General features: G+C 40.5%; 1 protein-coding gene across 4 annotated transcripts in view; it reads left to right on the top strand.

Annotated features, from left to right (window-relative positions):
* Positions 1-20,708, top strand: part of TSPAN9 (tetraspanin 9) — a 169,272-nt gene that overhangs the window by 36,183 nt on the left and 112,381 nt on the right. For 2 of the 4 annotated variants that reach the window (XM_032747271.3, XM_072926268.1), the window contains one exon: positions 5,558-5,706. The exons of the other annotated variants lie outside the window; for them this stretch is intronic. In XM_032747271.3, coding sequence (XP_032603162.1) covers positions 5,622-5,706 — 85 coding nt within the window. In that variant the 5' untranslated portion in view covers positions 5,558-5,621. Of the gene's footprint in view, positions 1-5,557; positions 5,707-20,708 lie in introns of those variants that run through there. 4 annotated transcript variants of the gene reach the window in all.

The following is a 20,708-nucleotide window of genomic DNA, read 5'->3' as shown; positions in this document are numbered from 1 at the left end:
GTTGTGTTTTATCTGTTGGCTGCATTTCTGAAAGACTACAGACTAATGCTCTATCTCCATTTGAGGTAGGAGGGCAGTGGGAGCAAGATGAAGTGTCACAGCAGTTCTCATGCTTAATCCAGTTCCCAGAAATGACAAAAGGAAATATGCCATCTGATACATTTCATGCACAGTGGTCCCAACCACCAAGGCCTGGCTGCTTGCCAGTGAGGACCTGAGCAGGGCAGATTTTCAGAATGTGCTTGGGGTGGTCATGAATGTCAAGTTTCTGATGCCTCTCTGAAATGAGATGTAGTAACAGCTGTGCATTCCTATCCTGCTGCAGAACAGGAGTGGGATTCATATTCTGATTCATATTCATTTGCTAGAGGGAGCTTCTGATTGCCTTCCAGATGGGGGTCAGCTGAGTCTTGCTTGGATGTCTTGAGAAGTGTCTGTTACATCAGGAAAATTCAGGAGCTGGGAGTGGGGAAAGAGGGAGAGAAATAGTCAGCAGTCTTCAAAGAGCATTTTACTGGGAGGTGCTGGCTGTCTAAGACAGCAGTTAATAGAAAAGGCTATATTCAGGGATGGGGAAGTCTGCTCCTAGTTCTTGGATGATACAGTAGTTATGTCAGCCACTGCTTCAGTATTTCCATCTGCTGGATGGGATGCGGCTTGTGAGACATATTCAGCTTGACAAAATGAAGTTCCTCTCATGCAGCCAGTTACTAAGGCTTGTATTTTTCTATTATAACTTTGTGTAGCCTGTATGCAGAAAAAGGTTGTTGGCATGAAAAAAGGAGTAAAAGATAGTAGCATCAACATTTTGTGCTTCTGTTTCACATAATAAATCATCACCACTACTTGTTTAAAAGCTTTTGAACAAGTTTTGTCTCCACAAGTAAGATGCTGTCATTCTTGTGGGAATTACTCTATATCCCCCACCTTTTAAATGTGTAACAACCTGCTGATTCAGAAATGAATGTGTCCCTTAGCATCATGTTCCTTCATGGCTCTATCCTTTCCCTTCCTCAGGTCCTCAATCTAATTACTGTCAGTGCAACAGCTGCTGCCTCTGCCTTGCTGAAATCTGTGTCTGTTCATTCCAGTGAGTTTCCTTCTTGTTTCCAGGCTCAGCTGAGAGGTACCCTCCCCCTGTGCCTCCTGCTTTTGTCTCCTCCTAACTAATGACATAAAGCATTTTGGTGTACAATTTGCATTAATAAGATGAAAACAAAAATTGCCCCAGAAAAACACAAGCAAGCACTGAAAAAAACTGTGTTGTGTGAGACAGTGGCTCCTTTGGAGCCTTGTTTTGATAACCTTAGATTGGGAAAAAAGTCCTACTGTGCATCTTCATGTCTCACTGAACTCTTTCTTCAGTAAGTTAAGATCAGCTCCCTTTCCCGCCAGCTCATTGTTTGATCAGGAGTGTGCAAGTGCCCAAGATGTTGGGCAACACAAAGAGATGTTGTGTCTGTTCATGTAGCATAAGTATATATACATAGAACAGGGCAGCATAGTCTGAAAATGTAATTAAAGGTAATAAAAAAAGAAAAGGAGTGGCAGTGAAAAACATGTATGCATTATTCTAATCCTGCTCCCTTCAGAACAAAGAACAAATGTGGCTGCTGCTACTGTAGTTGCAGCCTGTTCTTCTTAGCCTATCTGCTTGCATGAGAAGAATCAATTCAGTAGAAAGTAAATGTAAAATCACAAAATAATTACCAGTAATGTGTTTAAGCATGGCCTGCTCTAAGCTTGCTTTTTTTGCTCCTTCTTTGTCCGTTTCACAGCTCATATAAAAAGTAGAATGTGTAAATAAGGGATGGAGGAAAAAATCCAAGCCAGTCTCTTTTTTGCTTTTAAGCCATGTGAAAAATGCCTTCAGAGGATTTTAAAAATATATATATATATGTTGTTTACTTAGATTATTTGTTCCTCTGTGCAAGAAATTTAGATGCACCAGCAGTATGGTGGAAGAAAGATTGGTGTTTGTATGAAATGAGGGAAAGAGAGGAAATAAGAGGATAAAGGGTAAAGCTTTGTCATTTCTCTCTGCCACTCATACTTTTTGATTTTAAAGCTAATTTGCCTTTGTTTTATTTCCCATTAAAGCTCACTCTTTCAAGCTTATTTTTCACAGCCAGAATCAGAATCTCCACTCCCTTCCCACCCCTCTTAAGTTTACTAGTACAAACTAAAATTAAAAAAGCCAACATGTACAGCCAAGCTGAAGTTGCCAACACTGAGTATGTATACTGGTGCATCTAAGGAATTGAGGCATTTTCACTGATGCTACCTAGTACTGAATACTTGATTGTATGGAAGTAGCCTTGGAGTTAACTCCTCCATCTTCTACCCATTGCTACCCTCCCATCAGTAGATGATGGTTTCCTCTGTTCATACTTAAGTAGGTTGTCAAACTGACATAGTAGGAACATGCTGGAATTTGTCGGTGACATGAGCATTTAAATTGTCTCCTTATCAAGGTGAGAGCTGGTTTTTTGCTTTCATTTTTCCTGAGGCAGAAAAAGAGAAAATTGCCCTTTGCCAGGGATTTCTCAATGACCTGAACATACAAGTCCCCAGGGCTGCAGCCCCCCTTCTGTTTCTGGTAGAGACCCTGTCACTCCCAGACAAGCACAGACAGCCCCCCATTCCTGCATCCCCTGCATTGTGGATCCTCCAGTTGTTAGCCTTGGATGTAGAGTCCATCCACTAACAGATCTTCCAGGTGAATTCTGGATTTGAGTCTGTCCAAAAGGGGGCCAAGACCACCCTGATGTCTCTAGAATCCAATTCTACCAGTTGCCTGACTCCCAGAGATACATGAATAGCTGTCTGCCAAGCCACCTAGCTTAGCTACTTTTTTAGCAAGCAAGTAGCCCCTGGCTTGCGCACCCACTGCAGTTGCTGACAGCACACATACATGGACTTTAAGACCTGTAGTCCCACTCCAAAATCATCACCATCTACAGAAAGGTGAATAAGTAGGCTCACTGACCTTTGGATACCAATCATTCCCCCTCAGAGTGGAATTTTTTCCCCCTCATTTATCTTCTTTTAATGACTCTTATTCAAGAATTTTTAACTCTTTGCAGATTTTGACAGCGGTAGATGCTTGTCTTTCTTTGCTTTTGTTTTTCTGTTTAGGTGTTTTCTGTAGTGTTTATCATCAGCGAGTTTGTGTGCTTCTATAAAGAATATTCATGATGTGATGAACGATGAGCTCACAGGGTTGATGGTAACAATTCTGATTAGTTTATTTATGAGCTACTACTTCTTTTGCTGTAACTGGTAAAATATGAGAGGGATAAAAAGGATGTGGGAACTCCAAAAATGCCTCTCTCTTAGGCTGTTTTTACCCAGCTGTTACTTTGACTCTAGTCCTTTAGTTTCCCCCATCTCTATCTGCTTTCTTTCTTCTTTCCCCCCTCCACCCTTCAATCTGCTGCAGCTGTTAGAATTTCATCATTGTCTCCAAATACTGTTTCCCATTAGCAGCACAGCCCCTTCTGTGCTAAGGGGAATGTAATTTGTGTGCTTTGCATGTGTATTATTGTTAGATGGTCTGCAGCCAAAGCAGTACTTACACCTTTGATTGCAGCAAGGGTCAATTCCTCAGTAAGAGGCACACATAAGATGCATAAATATTGAAGGATGAGGTTTGCAGACTTGCTGGCAGAAAGTGGTTAAGCCTTTTTGTTCTCATGCTTTGCTTTTCAGATGCTTTTGCACTGTAGTTAACCTTATCAGCATTTGATTTAACACTGGATGCCAAAGTATTCATTCCTTTTGGCAGTTTTAGTGCCATGTCACTCACTCACTGTCACAGTTGTAACATATATTAGATGGCTTAGCTAAAAAACGATTTCAGGTATGAAACCACTGCTCATTCTAATATACTTTATCTATATATCTGTTGGGGGAGGGGGATTTCAGCTGATTTTTAGGTTTGTGTGCATTTTGAATCAATGGCTTTTGTGAATTTCTTTCTACTCACTGTCTTCATTTCTGCCTGGTACCCATTTTGCATTTACTTTGGCTTTGCAAAAAAAACTCTGATAGTGCCCTTGCTCTTTCCTTACAGTCCTCCATGATTAAGAGTCTCTGCTGGACTCCTGCTGGGCATGGCAGGGCATTTTAATTCGGATGTGAGGGTCAGCTCAGAGTTCTAAGTTACTCATAGCATGGTTCTATCTTGCTCCCACAAAATGGCCTAAAATAGATGTTAATTACAGTTTTCTTTGCTACCCTCTGGTTCTCTTTAATAGAGATCTTAACTCTTCTCAGGCTACAATGCCCGTAGATTTAACTTACTGGACCACTGTGAGGAGAAATTTATTCCAGGGAACAGAATACGCCTTCAAGTCTGAACTGGTTTGTTCTTCACACATAGTCCTCATGTGTGTATTTATGTGTCAAAATAAACCATGTGACCTTGGATGTATAGGATGAAGTCATGGGAGGGACACCTGCGTTCACTGATGCAAAGCTTCTATTTGCACAGCTGAGCACTGAAAGCACCATGCCATCATGTATTGCCTCATTTCTGCATTGGATGCATATTGTGAATTCTGTTGTGCAAATGCAGCCTTATCTTGTGCAGTCTAATACAGTTAAAGGCAAAGTACTTCTGACTGGACTTGTCATCTTGTATTCTTTCCTCTCAAAAAATGTCAAGGGCATTTGCACAACACTTTGATAATTCTAGATATTTTTCTTTTTTTCTGTTGTGTTTGTTTCATTAAATCCTTTGTAAAGAGATAGTAGATGCAACTCCTTTTGCAGTGTCAGTTCTGCAGTTCTCAGTTCTCTGTATGATGCATGAGTTTAGGGCACTTGCTAGTCTGTCTGCCCCCAGCATATCCTGGTGCATGGGGTTATTCCTCTTCAGGTACAAGACTTTGCATTTCCTTTTGTCACTTTTCGTGAGGTTACTGTGAGCTCATATCTCCAGCCTGTTAAGGTCCCTGTGAATGGTGGCATAATCATCTGGTTTATCAGTCAATCTTCTTGGTTTTGTATCATCTGCAAATTTGTCAAGGGGAGACAGTGACAGTGGCAAATGCAGCTTCACAAAATTCTCATTTACTTTGGTAGCTCAGAGTGAAAGCAGGATCTTGCCAAGTGGCCTAGAGAGAAAGAGTGTTTGCTGCATGCAGTTTAACTCCATGGTGTAAAGCTTAAAAAAGTTTTCTTCCACCTCAGGCCTCTTGGATTTCTCTGCTGATGAGGGCTGTATGTGACCTTTCTATGTTTTAATTATTCAGGAAGGATATCCTATGCTAGAGAGTGCCTGCTAATAGAAAGTCTGAAATAAATGCTTCAAATGACTGCTTTTGATGCATTCTTTACATCCTGTAAGTCAAGGAGATCCTAGTTGGAAATCCTTATGAGCCTCTAGGAAGCCTTGAGGGGCTGCAGGTGTTATCTCCCAGTACATAAGTAATGCTCAGCACATTTTGAGTTAAAGGAAATGTGATTTTTTTTTTTTTTTTTTTTTTTTTGGTAAATAAATATAGATTCATGACTATCTTGGATGGACCTTTCTGTTTCTTACTTTTACTAGTCAGGAGGGACCTGCTCTCTTCAGCAGTCTGCGACTTATTGGCCACGTGGCTTTGATAAGCTCCATGCAGGACAGAATGCCCAGCTCTCCTCCACCTGGTGTTGAATGCTGCTGGTTGAAAATCGCATCTGCTATGGCTAATGCTCACAGTAAGCAGTCCTGAAAGTGCATTTTTACCTTGTGTTTATTGACCTAGAGGTTCTGGGGAGATCACTTTAAACAATGTGTTTAAACTCTGCAAGCCCTGGTCTGAAAACAGGTGTTGAAAACTGATTGCCAACTTGCTTTGGGGATATGGACTTAATTGGTTCATTCTGCTAACAATGTTTTTAATAGACTTATCTCTTACAAGTCTCATCAAGTCCTCTTTGCTTTCTCCTGCCAAATAAATATTCCCTAATAATCCCCAAATCTCTTCCTTCATCTTCATTATTTATTTGCTTGTTTAATAAATATTTTTTTTCTCCCAGAAGCCTAAACTGACTTACATGTGGGCTGCTCCTTGGCTGAACCACATAGCAGTGGCTGTGTGGTGTGCTGTATTTGTCAGTGTTCCCTGGAAAACTGCTGGTACTCCAGAAAATCAGGGTTACATAGTGATGTTCCTGAGGCATGTGGAAGTGCTGTGGAAGAATAATAATGAAACATGTCTTACATTTCTCTGCTATGCTAAAGTAACAGGGAAGCAGTTAGTTCTGGGCTTCCTGTGTTGTACTGAGCTTCTCTTCTTCCATAATTAAAAGTTCTCAATGAATTAAGAAAATGCTTGAATCACATTAAGAAAAACCCCAAAGATCTTCTTGGGTAGTTACAGGATTATGGGCTGGATCTCCTGTAGAACCCCACACTGCAAGTGCCTTCCTACTCCTACTTGAGAGTAAGACATTAGCAACTAATAACTGATTTCATTTAAACTGTTACCTAAGCATTCTGTGTAATTGCCTCATAAACAATCTGAATAAGCATTTTGAATGATGTTTTAAAATTCAGTTGATCTAATTTATTTTCCACAAGTGTATCTTTAGAATAGAATAGATTATTTCAGTTGGAAATTTATTTCAGATAAACTTCTGCTCTGTCAGCGTCCTAATGGAGGAATTGCACATACGATCTGCAGCACTTTTCCCAAGGAAAGAAAAGGAAGGAAATGCAGATTTGAAGATTTTGTCCATGTCACTCACTCACAAATAGGTCCCTGCAGAATAATAAAGAGCTTCAGTGTCATTGACTTTTTTTTTTTTTTTTAAGCTTAATAGTCACAGGCTTCACATAGTATAAGGTCCCTCTAGCTGGGTACCATTTTAGGAGAGCTCTATATTATATTACATGTTTCTAGCTGCTGGTTCAAATTTCTAAAGTAGGATTTTTCTGATTACAAGCTAAAGTTTGAATTTCCAGCCCCACTGAATCCCCCTCCAAATCTGCTGACTCCGCCAGGCAGACTGATGTTTTAGTGGATTTGTTAATGTTCAAGCTACATTCTTACCATTCTTTTCTCACAGGAAAATATCTGTAAATAACTCTGTCTAAAATTTCTTACTCTGCTGAGTTTCCTGTCACTCTCAGGAACTTTAGTGCCTTCTTTATTTTGAGTGTTAGTGTATCTCCAAGAATAACTAACTGAGGGTATGATGATGGATCAGTGCCATTTGGGTAAAGAAGCATATGTTGAAATGTGCTTTTCCTACCTTGTTTTAAAGGTACATAGTATCACTTTATCCTTGCATGTATTAAGGGAGATTTTTATTTCTAGGTTTTAAACTCAATCTCAAAGTAGGATTATCGTAACACTAGTTTCTTCCTTTGTTTCCTGCATGAGTCATTGGTTCTATTAAGGTTTAGTGATTGAATCTCACCCAAAAGCCTTCCCTCTCCCCCCAGTTCTAAAGTTTTCAACCTCAAAAGCCAGTATCAAAAATTAAATCAAGAACAAAGAGATTTCCAGTTTAATTAGGAAAAAAATTGCAAAGCAGTTACTGAGTATAAAATCTAGTTGTAACCTTGAAATTGAATATAAAGTTTTCTTCCCCTTCAAGACAATTGCACAAATTTATTTAATCTCATTTCTAGTCTTTTGTCTCATCCCCAAAACCACTCGTTGCAGTTTCTTTTGATTCAAAATAGATGCACTAATGAACTCTATCAATAGAACTGTGTTTAGGCCAACATTTTTGAACTTTTGCACTTACAAAATGAAGAATTGAATATATTTCCTTTTTTTAATATTAAAACATTTTGTAACAAGATTGTGAATAATTGACAGTTTGACAAATTAACCCAAAGTGTGAATTTCAGAACTTGAAAGCAGTCAAATTTCAGAAGTTAGTCAGTAGTCTCTGCTTGGACCACTGCCAATCCTTGTTGCACTTGGGAGGTGAGGTTTCTATGTTTTTCTGAAGCGCTCTTTTGACACTTTCTCTCAAAAAGCCCCAAATCATCTATTTGTTATCCAGTTTCGAGAACTCAATAGAACATCTGAGAAGTGCTAGGTAGTTCACGTTCCTTCTGGGTCATTATTTTGAATACCTGCAGTCCTTTTGTGACTTTTCAATCCTTCTAAGGACTGCTGTGGGAGTCAGTCAGCAAACTGGTGAGGACCTTCTATGGTTTAAACAGGGTTAAACAATGCCTTGGTTTAAGAGAGTTCTGTTGCTCCAGGTTTTAGCTGCAGTGTGGCAGGGCTGTGGCTTTTGTCAGGAGTGTGGTTGGAGCATGAGTGTAGGAAGCTGTGCATTATCTGAGTGTAAGAAGCTGTGCGTTATCTGAGTGTAAGAAGCTGTGCATTATCTGAGTGTAGGAAGCTGTGCATTATCTGTGCTCAGAGCATGTGGGGAGTTTCCTCTTTGCCCTCAGCTGGGTGCCTGAGCTGGGTGAAAGCTTTTCCCCATTCCTCAGCTCTTAGGAGTGGAACTTTCTGCACTGAAAGGGTGGGGTACCTGTAGCTGATGGAAGCCCCGAGCATGGAAAGACATGGTCTCCCTACAAACAGCACCTTGGGAATTTCAGGAGCTTTAGGATTTTTGCTCTCAGTAGACAAGCCTGAAGGTTAGTCAGCTCGATGTGGAGGGGAATGTGTTGTAATTGTACAATTGTACACTCTCCTGTAGCAGGTAGGCAATTATATGCAAGAATGACACAGTAATAAGAACTACAAGCACGAACTATTTTAAGGTAAGATCTTTTTGCTCTAGTTGGCTGGCAGTTTGGACTTAATTGGAACTTATTTTATTATTCTGATAATTTATATTGAATTTAAAGACATTGTGCTGGCTGATAGGAGTATATTAAATGTAGCAAATCTTCTACTGGGTAGTCTATAATACAAGGTATTTTCAAGAGCTGGCAGGCTTTGTACAGGCCAAATTATCATGCAAAATGTCTGAGAGCATATGATTTATGCCAAAGGTGCTGTAAGATTGCATAAATTTAAGACTTTTATTCTCAACTATTGCATTCATACACTAAAATAATTACAGGGTGCTGACGATGCAGCGCCATTTAAGAGAATGAATGACTTAATTTTACTTAAGTCTATTGTTAAAGATAAAACTATGCTACTGTATTAAAAAAAAAGAAGAAAATCCTGCACAAGATGATGAAGTGCTGTCAAGTCATAGATCATAACACTGCATGTGGGAGTAGCTCTCTGTGGAGAAATCGTATTGGTTTTACATCCTTTATTTTAAAGTGTTCTTACATGATCAAACTCTGTTAAAATCCAACAAATGTTAAAATTTGGTGAGACCTCTGTTGCTGTTAACCCTTCTTATTGACTGTATAAGAGCAGGGCCAACAGTTGGATCTGAACTGACTGCTAAACCTGCTATAATTATTTATAATCATTGTCTATGAGTGGGGGTGGGGATATCATTATTTCTGGCACAGAGATACTCAGAAAATGACTAGGTCTTGTGCGTACACATAGTACCACAGTGGTACCACCTGATGGTTGGCACTTGGGTGTGAACACCTACAGCATCAAGCTGAACCCGAGACTACCTGCTTGGCCATGTCCTATTTGGAAACCAGGTTCCTGTGTGTGTGGGGGCATTGTTTGTGCTGTAGGAATCCAGACTATCTTCTGGTTGACTGGTAGGAGATAAGCTAGGTGGAAAAGCTCTTCTGGTAGAAAAGCTTGTCTGTCCACTGAGGCATGGGGGTTGTGAGGCCTGCAGAGAAGGACAGAACTTGACAGGCTGTTGGCACAGAAGCAGTCACTTCTCTTGTCCTCACCCTTACAAACAGGTTGGCTTTTCCAGCAAAGCACTTGGCTTTCCTTATGTGACAGACCAGATGAAAAATATGAGTAAACTATGAAAAAGACTTAAAAAAAATTTTAAAATTCCCCACCGAGTTACATCTGCTGTTAAGAACAGGCTGAAGAGGTAACCCAACCAAAGAGCTTGGACAGGCAGTGGTAGGACAAAGAAATGACGCTGAGATGGCCCATGTCAAGCCCAGATGTAACAAACTGAGAAGTAGCAGCCATCACTCAGCAGTTCTTCCCTGTGCTCGTTTAGTCCCAATCCTCATTAGTTACCTATTAGTAGCCTACAGCTTGTGGCACTTTGATATGAGGCTGGGTTTAGTGTCCCAAGTGGAAGCAATGGAGCTGGAGAAGAGAAAGTGTAGAGAAGGATGGAAGGTACAGATGTTTTGTTGTGCCATTTCTTGACACCCTGTATAACTCCCTTACATAAGGACCCTGAGAGCAAATTCAGTGTTAACAAGACAAGTCATAAGTGGTTGCCCCTTCAGCTGCTTCTCACTCACCATCAACATTGAAATGCGAAATGGGAAAAAGTGCAGTGGGAGAGAGGAATTATAGATAAATAGCTGATGCTATTTGCTAGCAGTTCTTTCCAGGTCAGCATGACACTGGCAATCCAAGTCCCAGTTGTGCTATAATTTTGATAAGAGCTCAGACATTTAATATTTGAGGTCACCTTCCTAGTTAAAGTTGTGATAGGTGTATCTTAACAATTTTTTTTTTTACTTCACATAAATCCTCTGGTTTTATTTATCATATTTCCAATTCTAAGCACTCTGTATTTTCTTATTTTGTAATTTTACTTATTTTTTTAAGTAAACCTAAAGTATTCATCTGTAGCAGTATTTATCTGCCAGAACAGAGTGGTGTTTATATAAACTGATACACTAATGCTGTTTTCCCAGCCTTCTAGAAAATTGCTGGTCAGCAATACCTACCGTGAAATAGATAGTTTTCAGGTAATATAAGTGAGGTGTGTGGACTCACAGGCTTTTGTGGAACTGTGCTGGATTTTCAAAAATAAATTTAATTCCAAATCTGATAAAACAGGTAAAAGAACTGCAAAAAGCTTGACAGTTGCAAAAGAGTTACCTATAGTAGAGTGACCTCTACTAAATCAAGAAGACCTCTAAAGAAGGAAGAATGAGCAGCTTCACTCTTTTTTCTCTCATTTGTGCTGCTTAAAGAAAGCTTGGAAGATTATGTCCATGTTTTTACCACTTATAACAATAAAAAACTCAGATCTGGCTAAATAGATATTTTCAGTAACTGGGGAGTAGTGGCATCACAGCTTTCAGATTAATTTTGAAATAAATTATTACTTGAAGATCCATATATTTTTAAAATGTAATTCAAGCACTTTCTGAATTAATTGAGAATTTTTAAGGATGGAAGAACCAGAAGTCCACAGCAGAACTGCCTATTTTCAGGATACAGTGAAAGCAAACTTTATCATTCTGCTATATTAAACACATCCAAAAGTCCAAAACCTGCTGAGAAAAATGCTTTTTTTTTGGTAATGTGGTTTTAAATTCCCAATTTTATGATAAGTTAAATAACATGGAACTTATCCGGATTAATCTTTTCCCCCCATCATTAATTTAGTTGTTATTCTCTGGGGAAAAATAGATTTGGTGTTAGCTCTGGTGTTAGTTTTGGCTGGGAGAGTGGGAAATAGGAAAATAATTTTACTGCTTCTCATCATATAATGAATGGTCCGCTGATTAAGAATTTCAATTTCCATGTGTTTTGCACTATGTTAAAACCTCAAAAACTACTTATTAGCTGGTGTAATATTTAATTTAGGATTATGTAAAATCGGACGTGGTTTGAAATCTGGAAATGAGTTAAAACTGTAAAAATTTGTTATATGGTTATATAAGGCTACATTAATTATGCTGGAGGCTTAAAGAATAATGTTTCTGAAAACATGCTTTGCATTTAAAATTAGCATTAAGGCAAAGAATCTATTATATATAGAAGTTTGTTTGTTAGTCACTGTGTTGGAGTATAAAAATGGAACTTATCACTGTGTTTCAAGGTTTGGGGTATTTTTAGTTACAAAGAACCAAGGTATTTTTTTCTTCTTTTTTTTTTTTAATTTTTATTTGTTAGTGTACCACTTCATATGAGGTTGTGTTGGGGTTTAGCCCCAACCATCAACTAAGTCCCATGCAGCAGCTTCCACCCTGTGGATTGGTGGAGAGAATGGGAAATGGAAAAGACAGAAAACTCATGGGTTGAGATAAAGACTCTTTAATAGGGAAAGCAAAATCTGAGCACTCAAGCAAAGCAAAACAAGGAATCATTCACCACTTCCCTTGGGCAGGCAGGTCTATAGGTCTGGGAGATTACTTGCGTCAGCTTGGGTCAGCTGTCCTGGCTGTGTCCCCTCCCAACTTCTTGTGCTCCCACAGCCTCCTTGCTGATGGGGTGGGGTGAGGAGCAGAAAGAGCCTTAATGCTGTGCAAGCACTATTTAGCAATAAAAAAAACCCCAAAAAACCAAAAACTCTGTTATCAGCACTGTTTCCAGCACAGATCCCATACCAGCCCCACACCAGCTACTGTGAAGAAAATTAACTGTACCCCAGCCAAAACCAGCACAGGTGGTGATGAAACAGAACTAGTTGTTTAAGCTGCAGTGAGAGCAGTAGCTTCTCAGAAAATACTGCTGCTGTCAAAGGTGATATCACCCACTTCTAGTCTACACTTTATTTAATAGCATACGTGGAATACTTGAATATGTCTGTCTAATTAAAAATATTTTAATAGCATGGCAGTTTTTAGATCTTAGAAGTTGTCATAACTTGGAATTTTTAATAATTTTGTTTGAGGTGAAAATATACCTTGAACTTGCAGATATATCTGGTTGTCTGATTTACTTAAAGCATTGAGAGACAAGGCAGTCATTGTTCATAACCAGCATGGGTTCACATGGGGAAAGTCCTGCTTAACCAACTTAACTTCCTTTTATGACACAGTCACTCACCTAGTTGACCAAAGGAAGTTTTTATTTTTTGTAAATTTATCAAAGCTTTAGATACTGTCTCTCACAGTCTCTCTCTGCATGAACTGTTCATCACACATCTAGACAAGTTCATAGGACATGGAGTGAGCAAAGGGCTGTCAGGTGGGGCTCAAGGGGTTATAGTAAATGGGGTTACGTCAGCCTGGCAGTCAGTTGCCAGTAGAGTTCTCCATGACTCAGTTTTAGGGCCAGTGCTCTATAATGTCTTCATAAATTATCTGGACACTGGAATCAAATGTACCTTGACAAAGTTTGCTGATGAGGAGGAGCTGTGGGCACCCTTAAGGGCAGAGAAGCCTTACAGAGAGATCTGGACAGCTGGAGAGTCAGCAACCATATGAAATTTAGCAAGGGAAAGTGCCATATTCTCCACCTGGAATGGGACAATCCTGGTTGTCTTTCTGGTCACCAGTGACAGGACACAATGCGATGAAATGCGATGCAATGCAATGAAATTAAATGAAAGGCAAGGGGGGAGTTCAGCTTGGACATTAGGAACAGGTTCTTCATAGAGAAGGTGGTCAGTCACAGGAACAGGCTTCCCAGGGAAGTGGTCACAGCATCAAACCTGTCAGAATTAAGGAGTGTCTGGCCAAAGCTCTTAGTCATAGCACCTAGTTATAGGCAGTCCTGTGAGGAGCAGGGTGTTGGATTTGCTGATCCTTATGGATCCCTTCCAACTTGCCGTATTCTGTGATTCTGTGATTCATTTTCTTACCTACTATGTGGAAAATTACATGTCTGATATTTAAAATGCAGCAACCACCTGCCAAATTGTTCAGAGAATTTTAAAGAATCCATTTGCCTTTCATTACTATATACACCTTTGCTTATTTCAGGTTTTGATTTTAAAATGTGGCTGTCTGCATTCAGCCTTTTGCATTTGAAAGATGCACAAAGATTCAGGATAATGTTAATTCCTGCAAGGTCTGGTGTAAAAGTGCTGAAATACACTTTTTAGCTGCTCTGTGAAGCTTTTGGAGAGGCTGGTTTCCCATTAGGGTTTCAGTTTCAGAATGGAAAAGACACGTGTAGCAAGCAGTCTCTGCATTGCTGTGCTGCAGCAGAATCCCATAATGTGAGGTATCTGCCTGTAATTCAAAACTTCAGGAGGGATCCAGCTGAAGCAACAAAGGTCCCACTTTTGGCATTTGTGCAGCAGCTGCCTGGGCATTGTGCCATTCATCAGAGGCAATACACATTCCCTCTCAATCCTGCTGTGATTCCCTTCCTCCCTCCTGTTTCAAATGCTTTCATAGAGCTGAGCAGTGTGAACTTTAATCAGAGGAGGTGAAAGTGGTATTGCTCATTCTGAACATGCTGGGATTGTTTTCCCAAGTTCAAGTCCCACTGAAGGTTTATTCCTGTTTCTTTCTTCATGTTTGCTCCCTTTTAGTCCTAGAGTTGACTTGTTCTTTGGTGTAATTACATAAAAAAATGCTAAGAGCCTTTTCCAGGCAAAGAAAATTAATGTCCTTCTACACTGAGCTGGACTGCAATCCCAGTAATCTGGTTATGTTCACTCCTTTGCAAATGAAGACCATAAAAGACAAGCAGCTTTGATCCATCTCAGTTACAATTGCCATGATATCCCATCCTTGGAGTCAACATGGGTTTTTTTGGGTTTTTTTTGGTTTTTTTTTGTTTTTTTTTTCAGCAACAGTTGGTTCAGTTTCTGAATGTGGAACATAATTTTCATTGTTACATGATATAAGTGACGGTTGGGGAGATTTTTATTACGTCATTTTGTAAGAAGCTGTAGCTAAAAACATAAATATCATCTATCTGTCTTCTGGGGAAAAAAAATTGAAGTAAACCCAAAACTTTGTCATTGTGAAATAAACCTAAGGAACCTCTGCACAAGAGCAGCTGTGAAAAGGAATAGTGAATGGGTGGTCTCTCCATGAGGGAATCTCTCTCTCATTCTCACCCTCCTCTCCCCACTCCTTGCTCATGCAAGCAGTCTGGTGAACATTTAGATGAGGTCCTATGGGATAAACAAACCTTCTATTTTAATATATTTTGTGGTAAGATTGTTGTGTTTAAAGCTTGCTTCAGCTGTATCCCATGTGATCTTGTTGGCCATGTACTTGAAGTAGAAGACTGTTACAATAAAATAGATGTGGAAGGAATGCTGATTATGAGCAATGCTAAATTAAGGGTGGTTGAAAGAGCCTCTTTGAGTCATCCCTGCCCAAGAGCAGATTGCACACACAGAACCTTAAAGATAGTGCTCTGGATTGCTCTTAAAGCCTTCACGTTGTAGAGCAATTCAGCTTGCCTTTTGACCTTCCCCTTAAACCCATCCTTCCATGGTGTTCAAGTGAAAAACTCCAGGAGGACCTATGACATGTATATAATAATCTATAGCAGTTTCTCCATGTCCATATCACTGTTTGCATCCAGCCCAGGTGGTAAGGTCTGAAAGCTGTTGCCAGCTGATAACTTTCTGGTGGGCTGTGAGAAATGAGCTCCCAACCAGTATTCAGTAAGTAGAGACTCACCGTGGAGGAGAAATGCAGTTTTGCTGCCTGGTACCTATTTGCGGTGTCAGCAGAGGTGCTGATGCAGAAAGAGACCCAGGAGACTGAATTCCTTTGGACTTAGGTGGCCCAAAAATAACCGTGTATGTTTCAGAGAGGACTGTAATGGATTACAAATAGACTTTGTACAAACACTACAATTTTGTTTTCACATAACAAGATGTTAAAAGCAAATATAGTAGTAAGAATAAACTATACTGGGTTTGCATACTAAGTAGGAAAGAAAGTAGTGCTGAGGCTGCCAAATTTTAGCACTGACAAGAAGCTAAAAGCAAAGGGAGCTTGCCATGGCTGCTGTGACACCAGGGAAAAGACAGCCCTGGCACAGGCTGCTTGAGAAAGTGCAGAACCTCCAGCCGTGGAGGTTTTTAGGAACATGTCTTGTGCAAACTACTTAGATGGAGAGCACAGCCCTGGAAAGTGAATTGGTACTTCTGCAATTATTGTGATGTCTGACAGACATGAAATGTTTCCCACAGAATTGTGAGAGCTACTATTTTTTTTTTCTCTGCTGGTCTCTTGGGAAGCAGTTACAGGCCATCTCTTCTGTTTCCCAGCTGTGGCTGTGGCATGAAGCATCTGGCAGAGCTGGAACTGGGATACAGCTTCCTGCTGAGCAGATGTCTGTATATGTTGATACTGCTTTTGGAGGGATGGATGTAATAAATGAATGGTTCAGCTTTGCTTGGATGTGAGTCTGATTCCTTGAAAGTTAAGGGAACAATGGGATTAAGGTTCGTGACTGGTTGATTGCCTTACCTGGATTCAGTGTGAAGCTGCTTTTCCTGTTTCCTAGCATGCCATCCCATTGTCTTCAAGGGGAGTGTGCTGCACTCTACAGCCAAGAGCACCTATTTTGCTTTTTCCACATTGTTCAATTGCGATTAATGCGTTCTGTTCAAACACTGCTCTGAAGACAGCCTGCAGTGACATAACTGTGATAATACTGGAGTGCCTTTTAGGACTTGATGTTTTGGAGCACTTGGTTGAGGGAAAGTGAAGGGTTGTAGTTTCTCCATTATAATGTGTGTGAGTTGGACACAGTGAAGTTCAGAAAGCTTTTCATTTCTGGCTGTCCAGTTTTAGACCCTATATTTTTTCAGGACACTTTGTGTTAAATAACAGCCTGTGTTCATGATGCAGGTCCCACTGTAATTACAACTAAAATCCAAGGAATGTGATTAGTAGGAAACAATGATGTGAGGAATTTTGCTATGCATTACAAAAAAGCTCTGTGGTAAATGCAAGGACCATGTTGGATTTCAAGGAGACAGGAGGTGACTGGCTTGACATTCAGAGTATTGTTCCTGACATTCTTCCTTGCAGGGCCTGTATCCTCAAGTGTTACATGATTAGATTCTTCCATAAGGGAAGCAGCCTCTAACTGTGAATTATTTCCTTAAATATTTCCCATTTGTCGTGGTGTTTTCATGGTGTTCTTGCACACACATGAGCAAGAGTATATGGAGAAAGTGAAAGCTATTCATGAATGTTCTAACATCCTGTTCTGATCAGAGCTGAGCTCTTTTGGCTTCAAATGTGAAAGACCGTATCAAATGGTAAGAACAAAGGGTCCTTATATAGGCAGCATGATTCCCATTTTCTGCAAATGGAAAGCTGCAATTCTCTTGTCCGTAGAGTGGGAGAACTGGGATGAAGATAGATCAGTGTTCCTATGATGCATGTACAGCCTGAATGTTCATAGCTCATTCAAGGATGTGACCTTCAAAACACTTTTGCACTTGACTATGCAAGTTTTGTTTTGCTTAATTTTAGTTTTGCAGGAGGGCTACATATAGGAATAGGTTTTTTAAAATGTGATCACCTCAAAATCTGTAATTCCTGTCGCTGTGTACTGAGATAAGTTTTCTTTGTGAAAGAGCTGTAGAGTGCTGATTACCTTTGCATGCTGAAAGTAAGGCTGTTCAGCTCTGAGATCTCTTAAGAAGCTGAGGCTAAACCAGGAGCTTTAGTACTATTTGCTCTTCTGTCTTGGAGAATTAATGGCCATCACTGTAGCTATTTTTTTAAAATTAGTTTTCTCTGTGACCTTTTTTCCTGATATTTTATATGCTATGTCTTTCTGTCTAAGGCTGTGAGGTGCCTTCCAGACTCCCTTATAAAATTTCAGGACCTGCCTGAGAGTTTCCTTTCCTCTTTTAGACTAAAGTGCTTGTTCATTCTGTCCCCTTCCTCCCCGCCCCCACTGCCCCGGTTTCCCACTGCTATCTCAGGATGCAGTGCTCCTGGTGCTTTGATATGCTTGGGCTTACACTTTCTATTTGAGCTGAGCTCCCTGTCATGGGATAGTTACAGGCCACATTCCTGTGCTGGAAATAGATACTTTTTGCATAACCTGCTTCCTTATACCCTTTAGCATCTAAGGCCTCTGGTGAAGCACTGTCTCCACTACCATAGATGGAGCAGCAAGGGAATCATCAGAAGCTCAGAAAGGTGACGGGGAGAATGGAAAAGCTGTTAGGGTTCTAAGAGGTGGAAGTTCAGAGAGTCTGTTGGTTGTGAGATAACTTCACTATATTATTATTTTAATTTAAACTAAATAACAGAACCCATCTTTTTCTTATTAGATACAGATATAGAAAAACCCCAAATACCTTATGAAAGTGACTTAATGCACAAGCACTTATAGTCACTTTATTCTCCTCTGTGCCCTTAATACAAATTTTTTTCAGAAAGTTCTGCTTCTGATTTTGCCAAAAGATGTCTTCTCAAGACCTGAGCAGCAAAACTGAAATATTGCTCAGAATATGTTCTAATAATCATCAGTTATCTGTTGAACTGTTGTTTTCTTTCTCATAAAAAAGAAAAACTTAAAGGGTTATTTTTTTTGATAAAAGATTGCTCTCAATTTCAGGAGTCTATATATTAGGCAAGGACTGCCTTGTAAACACAAATTTCTGTAATTCTGAATTAATTTTTTGCCTGTGGTTCTGTCAACAGCTACAACTGACTTCAGGAAAGTCACTTTTCTCATATGGGTATCTGCTTCCAATCTTTAAAATAGCACTTCCTTTGTCTCTTAGCATTCCAGCTCTTTGCTGCAGGGACAGCTTCAAGTGACAGGGCCCAGTTGTTGGATGAGGCTCTTCTTGAATCATGACAAACCTAAATTCACCTTCCTGCTCCTGCCAGAGTTTCCTGTGAGAGCTCTGGCAATTTACTTGACATCTCTTTGCCACCCATGAAATGGGAGGGCTAATAGGCAGTGTGTGCTGCACAAAAATATTCAGGAAGTGCATACTCCAGAATTGACACATTTAGGTTGTGGTTGCCCAGCTTTTTAAACTGACCTCAAACTGGGATTGCTTTGATCCAGCCCTTTTTCCCTGAGCATGCTTTCCTCTATGTGCTAGTGCCTTCTGGAGCTGCCCTGGTGCTTTTTTTCACAGGGATAGTTCGTGGTCAGCTCAGTTTCTTGAAGAGTCTCATACCACACCTGGGAAGGGAAGGATGCTGCAGGGAGTGAGGAGACCAGAGGAACTCAAGACTTTGGAATTACAATGGTTTTAAGTTGCCAAAACACTGCAACCTAGAAAGATACTGCAGACATAAGATGTTGAATAAATAGCTATGTACAGGACAGCACAGATACACCTTGTTCTCCATAGGTTTGGTGTGTGGGTCCTCTTTGCTTGAAAGCTGCTACAGAGTGGTTTCTTAAAATAAGATTCTAGAGTTTTCTCCCATGTACCCTGATAATGTTGAGAAATGCTCATCCTCCACCCACAATCTATACTTCAGTGAGTCCCAGTGTTTCTTGTTGAATGTACCTCCCTGTGCCAAGTCTCCTCCAGTTGCTCTGCAGTTCATAGTGTTTGTTGCTGATCTCCAAAGTGCTTCTTCCTTTGCCTTAGGCCTTTTCTCTTGCAGGGCAAACCCAATTCTCTTTGATGTTTTTCTTCATATGTAGGAGGTCACTTCCCCCTCTCTTTCTTTTCCAAGGTGCTACAGGGGGGTAGGTTTAGATTAGATATAAAGAAGATATTCTTTACTGTGAGGATGATGAGGCACTGGAGCAGGTTGCCTGGAGAAGCCATGGATGCCCCATCCCTGGAATTGTTCAAGGCTAGGTTGGATGGGGCTGTGAGCAGCCTCGTCTAGTGCAAGGTGTCCCTGCCCATGACATGGGGGAGAAACTAGATGATCTTTAATGTCCCTTCCAACCCAAACCATTTTGTGATTATATGAAGTGCAACCCTCATCACCAAACAAAAAAACCCAACAGGAAGGAAGGGATTGAAAATACTTGATTTGACTTGGTCTTTGAAACTTTGTAGCAAGTCCTTCTAAAAGCATGGGAAAGTGTGTTGGTAAGGCAGTGCCTCCCTGAAGAGTACACAGTTCCAAAATATATCTCATAAGGAACAAATCACTGGAAAAAATAACTCTGGGGTTGTACATTTATTTCTTTAGTGTCCCTGCTGGCAGCAGACAGCAAAATACTTCCATTCATATCTAACGTTATTAATTTATATGTAATATATGTGTGTATATATCTACACACACCATAACTTCAGTGTAGGAGAGGATATGAATTTTTACGAGCAAGTTCTAAATTTTAAAGTCTGTGTTTAACAAAAGATTTAGATTATTTTTATCAAGTTGCAAGATGTTCATTATAACCTTTATGGCCTGCCCAGTTTCCCTTGATTGATCTGTGGAAGAAATCAGTGAAATGGTTAAGCACAGTGCAGTCTTGGATTGATTCATGCCAAATTAGAGAGGATGCTGTTAAGTTATGTGATAAAAGGGTCATAAACATAAAGGTGCAGAAGGTGAGAGAACCCAACCAACCCAAAGTGATGCAAAGGGAATGACTTCTCCCCAGACTGTCACAGGTCAGCCACTGGTGTGTATGTAAAACGTGTCCAGATGAATCAACATGAGAGACCAGTCAGTTCTTTTGCAGTCATCCTGGCATGAAATTTAACAGGAACCAGTGCCAGATCCTGCACCTGGGATGGAGTAAGTGCAGGCACAGGTACAAACTGTGCCAGGAGTGTCTGCAGAGCGCCCTGCAGGGAGGGCCCTGGGGGTGCTGGGGGCAGCAGCTCAGTGAGGGTCAGCAGGGTGTGCCCGGGCAGCCCAGAGAGCAGGAGCCGTGTCCTGGGGGCATCAAACACAGAGCCCAGCCGGGCACAGGGGGGATCATCCGCTGTGCTCAGCGCTGGTGCGGCCTCACCCGGAGTGCCGGCAGCAGCTCTGGGCACCACCACCTCAGAGGAGTGTGAAAGTCTCTGAATGTGTGCAGAGGAGGGAAACAAAGCTGGTGAAGGGGCTGGAAGGT

This window comes from Taeniopygia guttata, chromosome 1 (assembly GCF_048771995.1).
Source record: "Taeniopygia guttata chromosome 1, bTaeGut7.mat, whole genome shotgun sequence".
Lineage (NCBI taxonomy): Eukaryota > Metazoa > Chordata > Aves > Passeriformes > Estrildidae > Taeniopygia > Taeniopygia guttata.
This window is presented reverse-complemented; position numbering and strand designations above follow the sequence as displayed.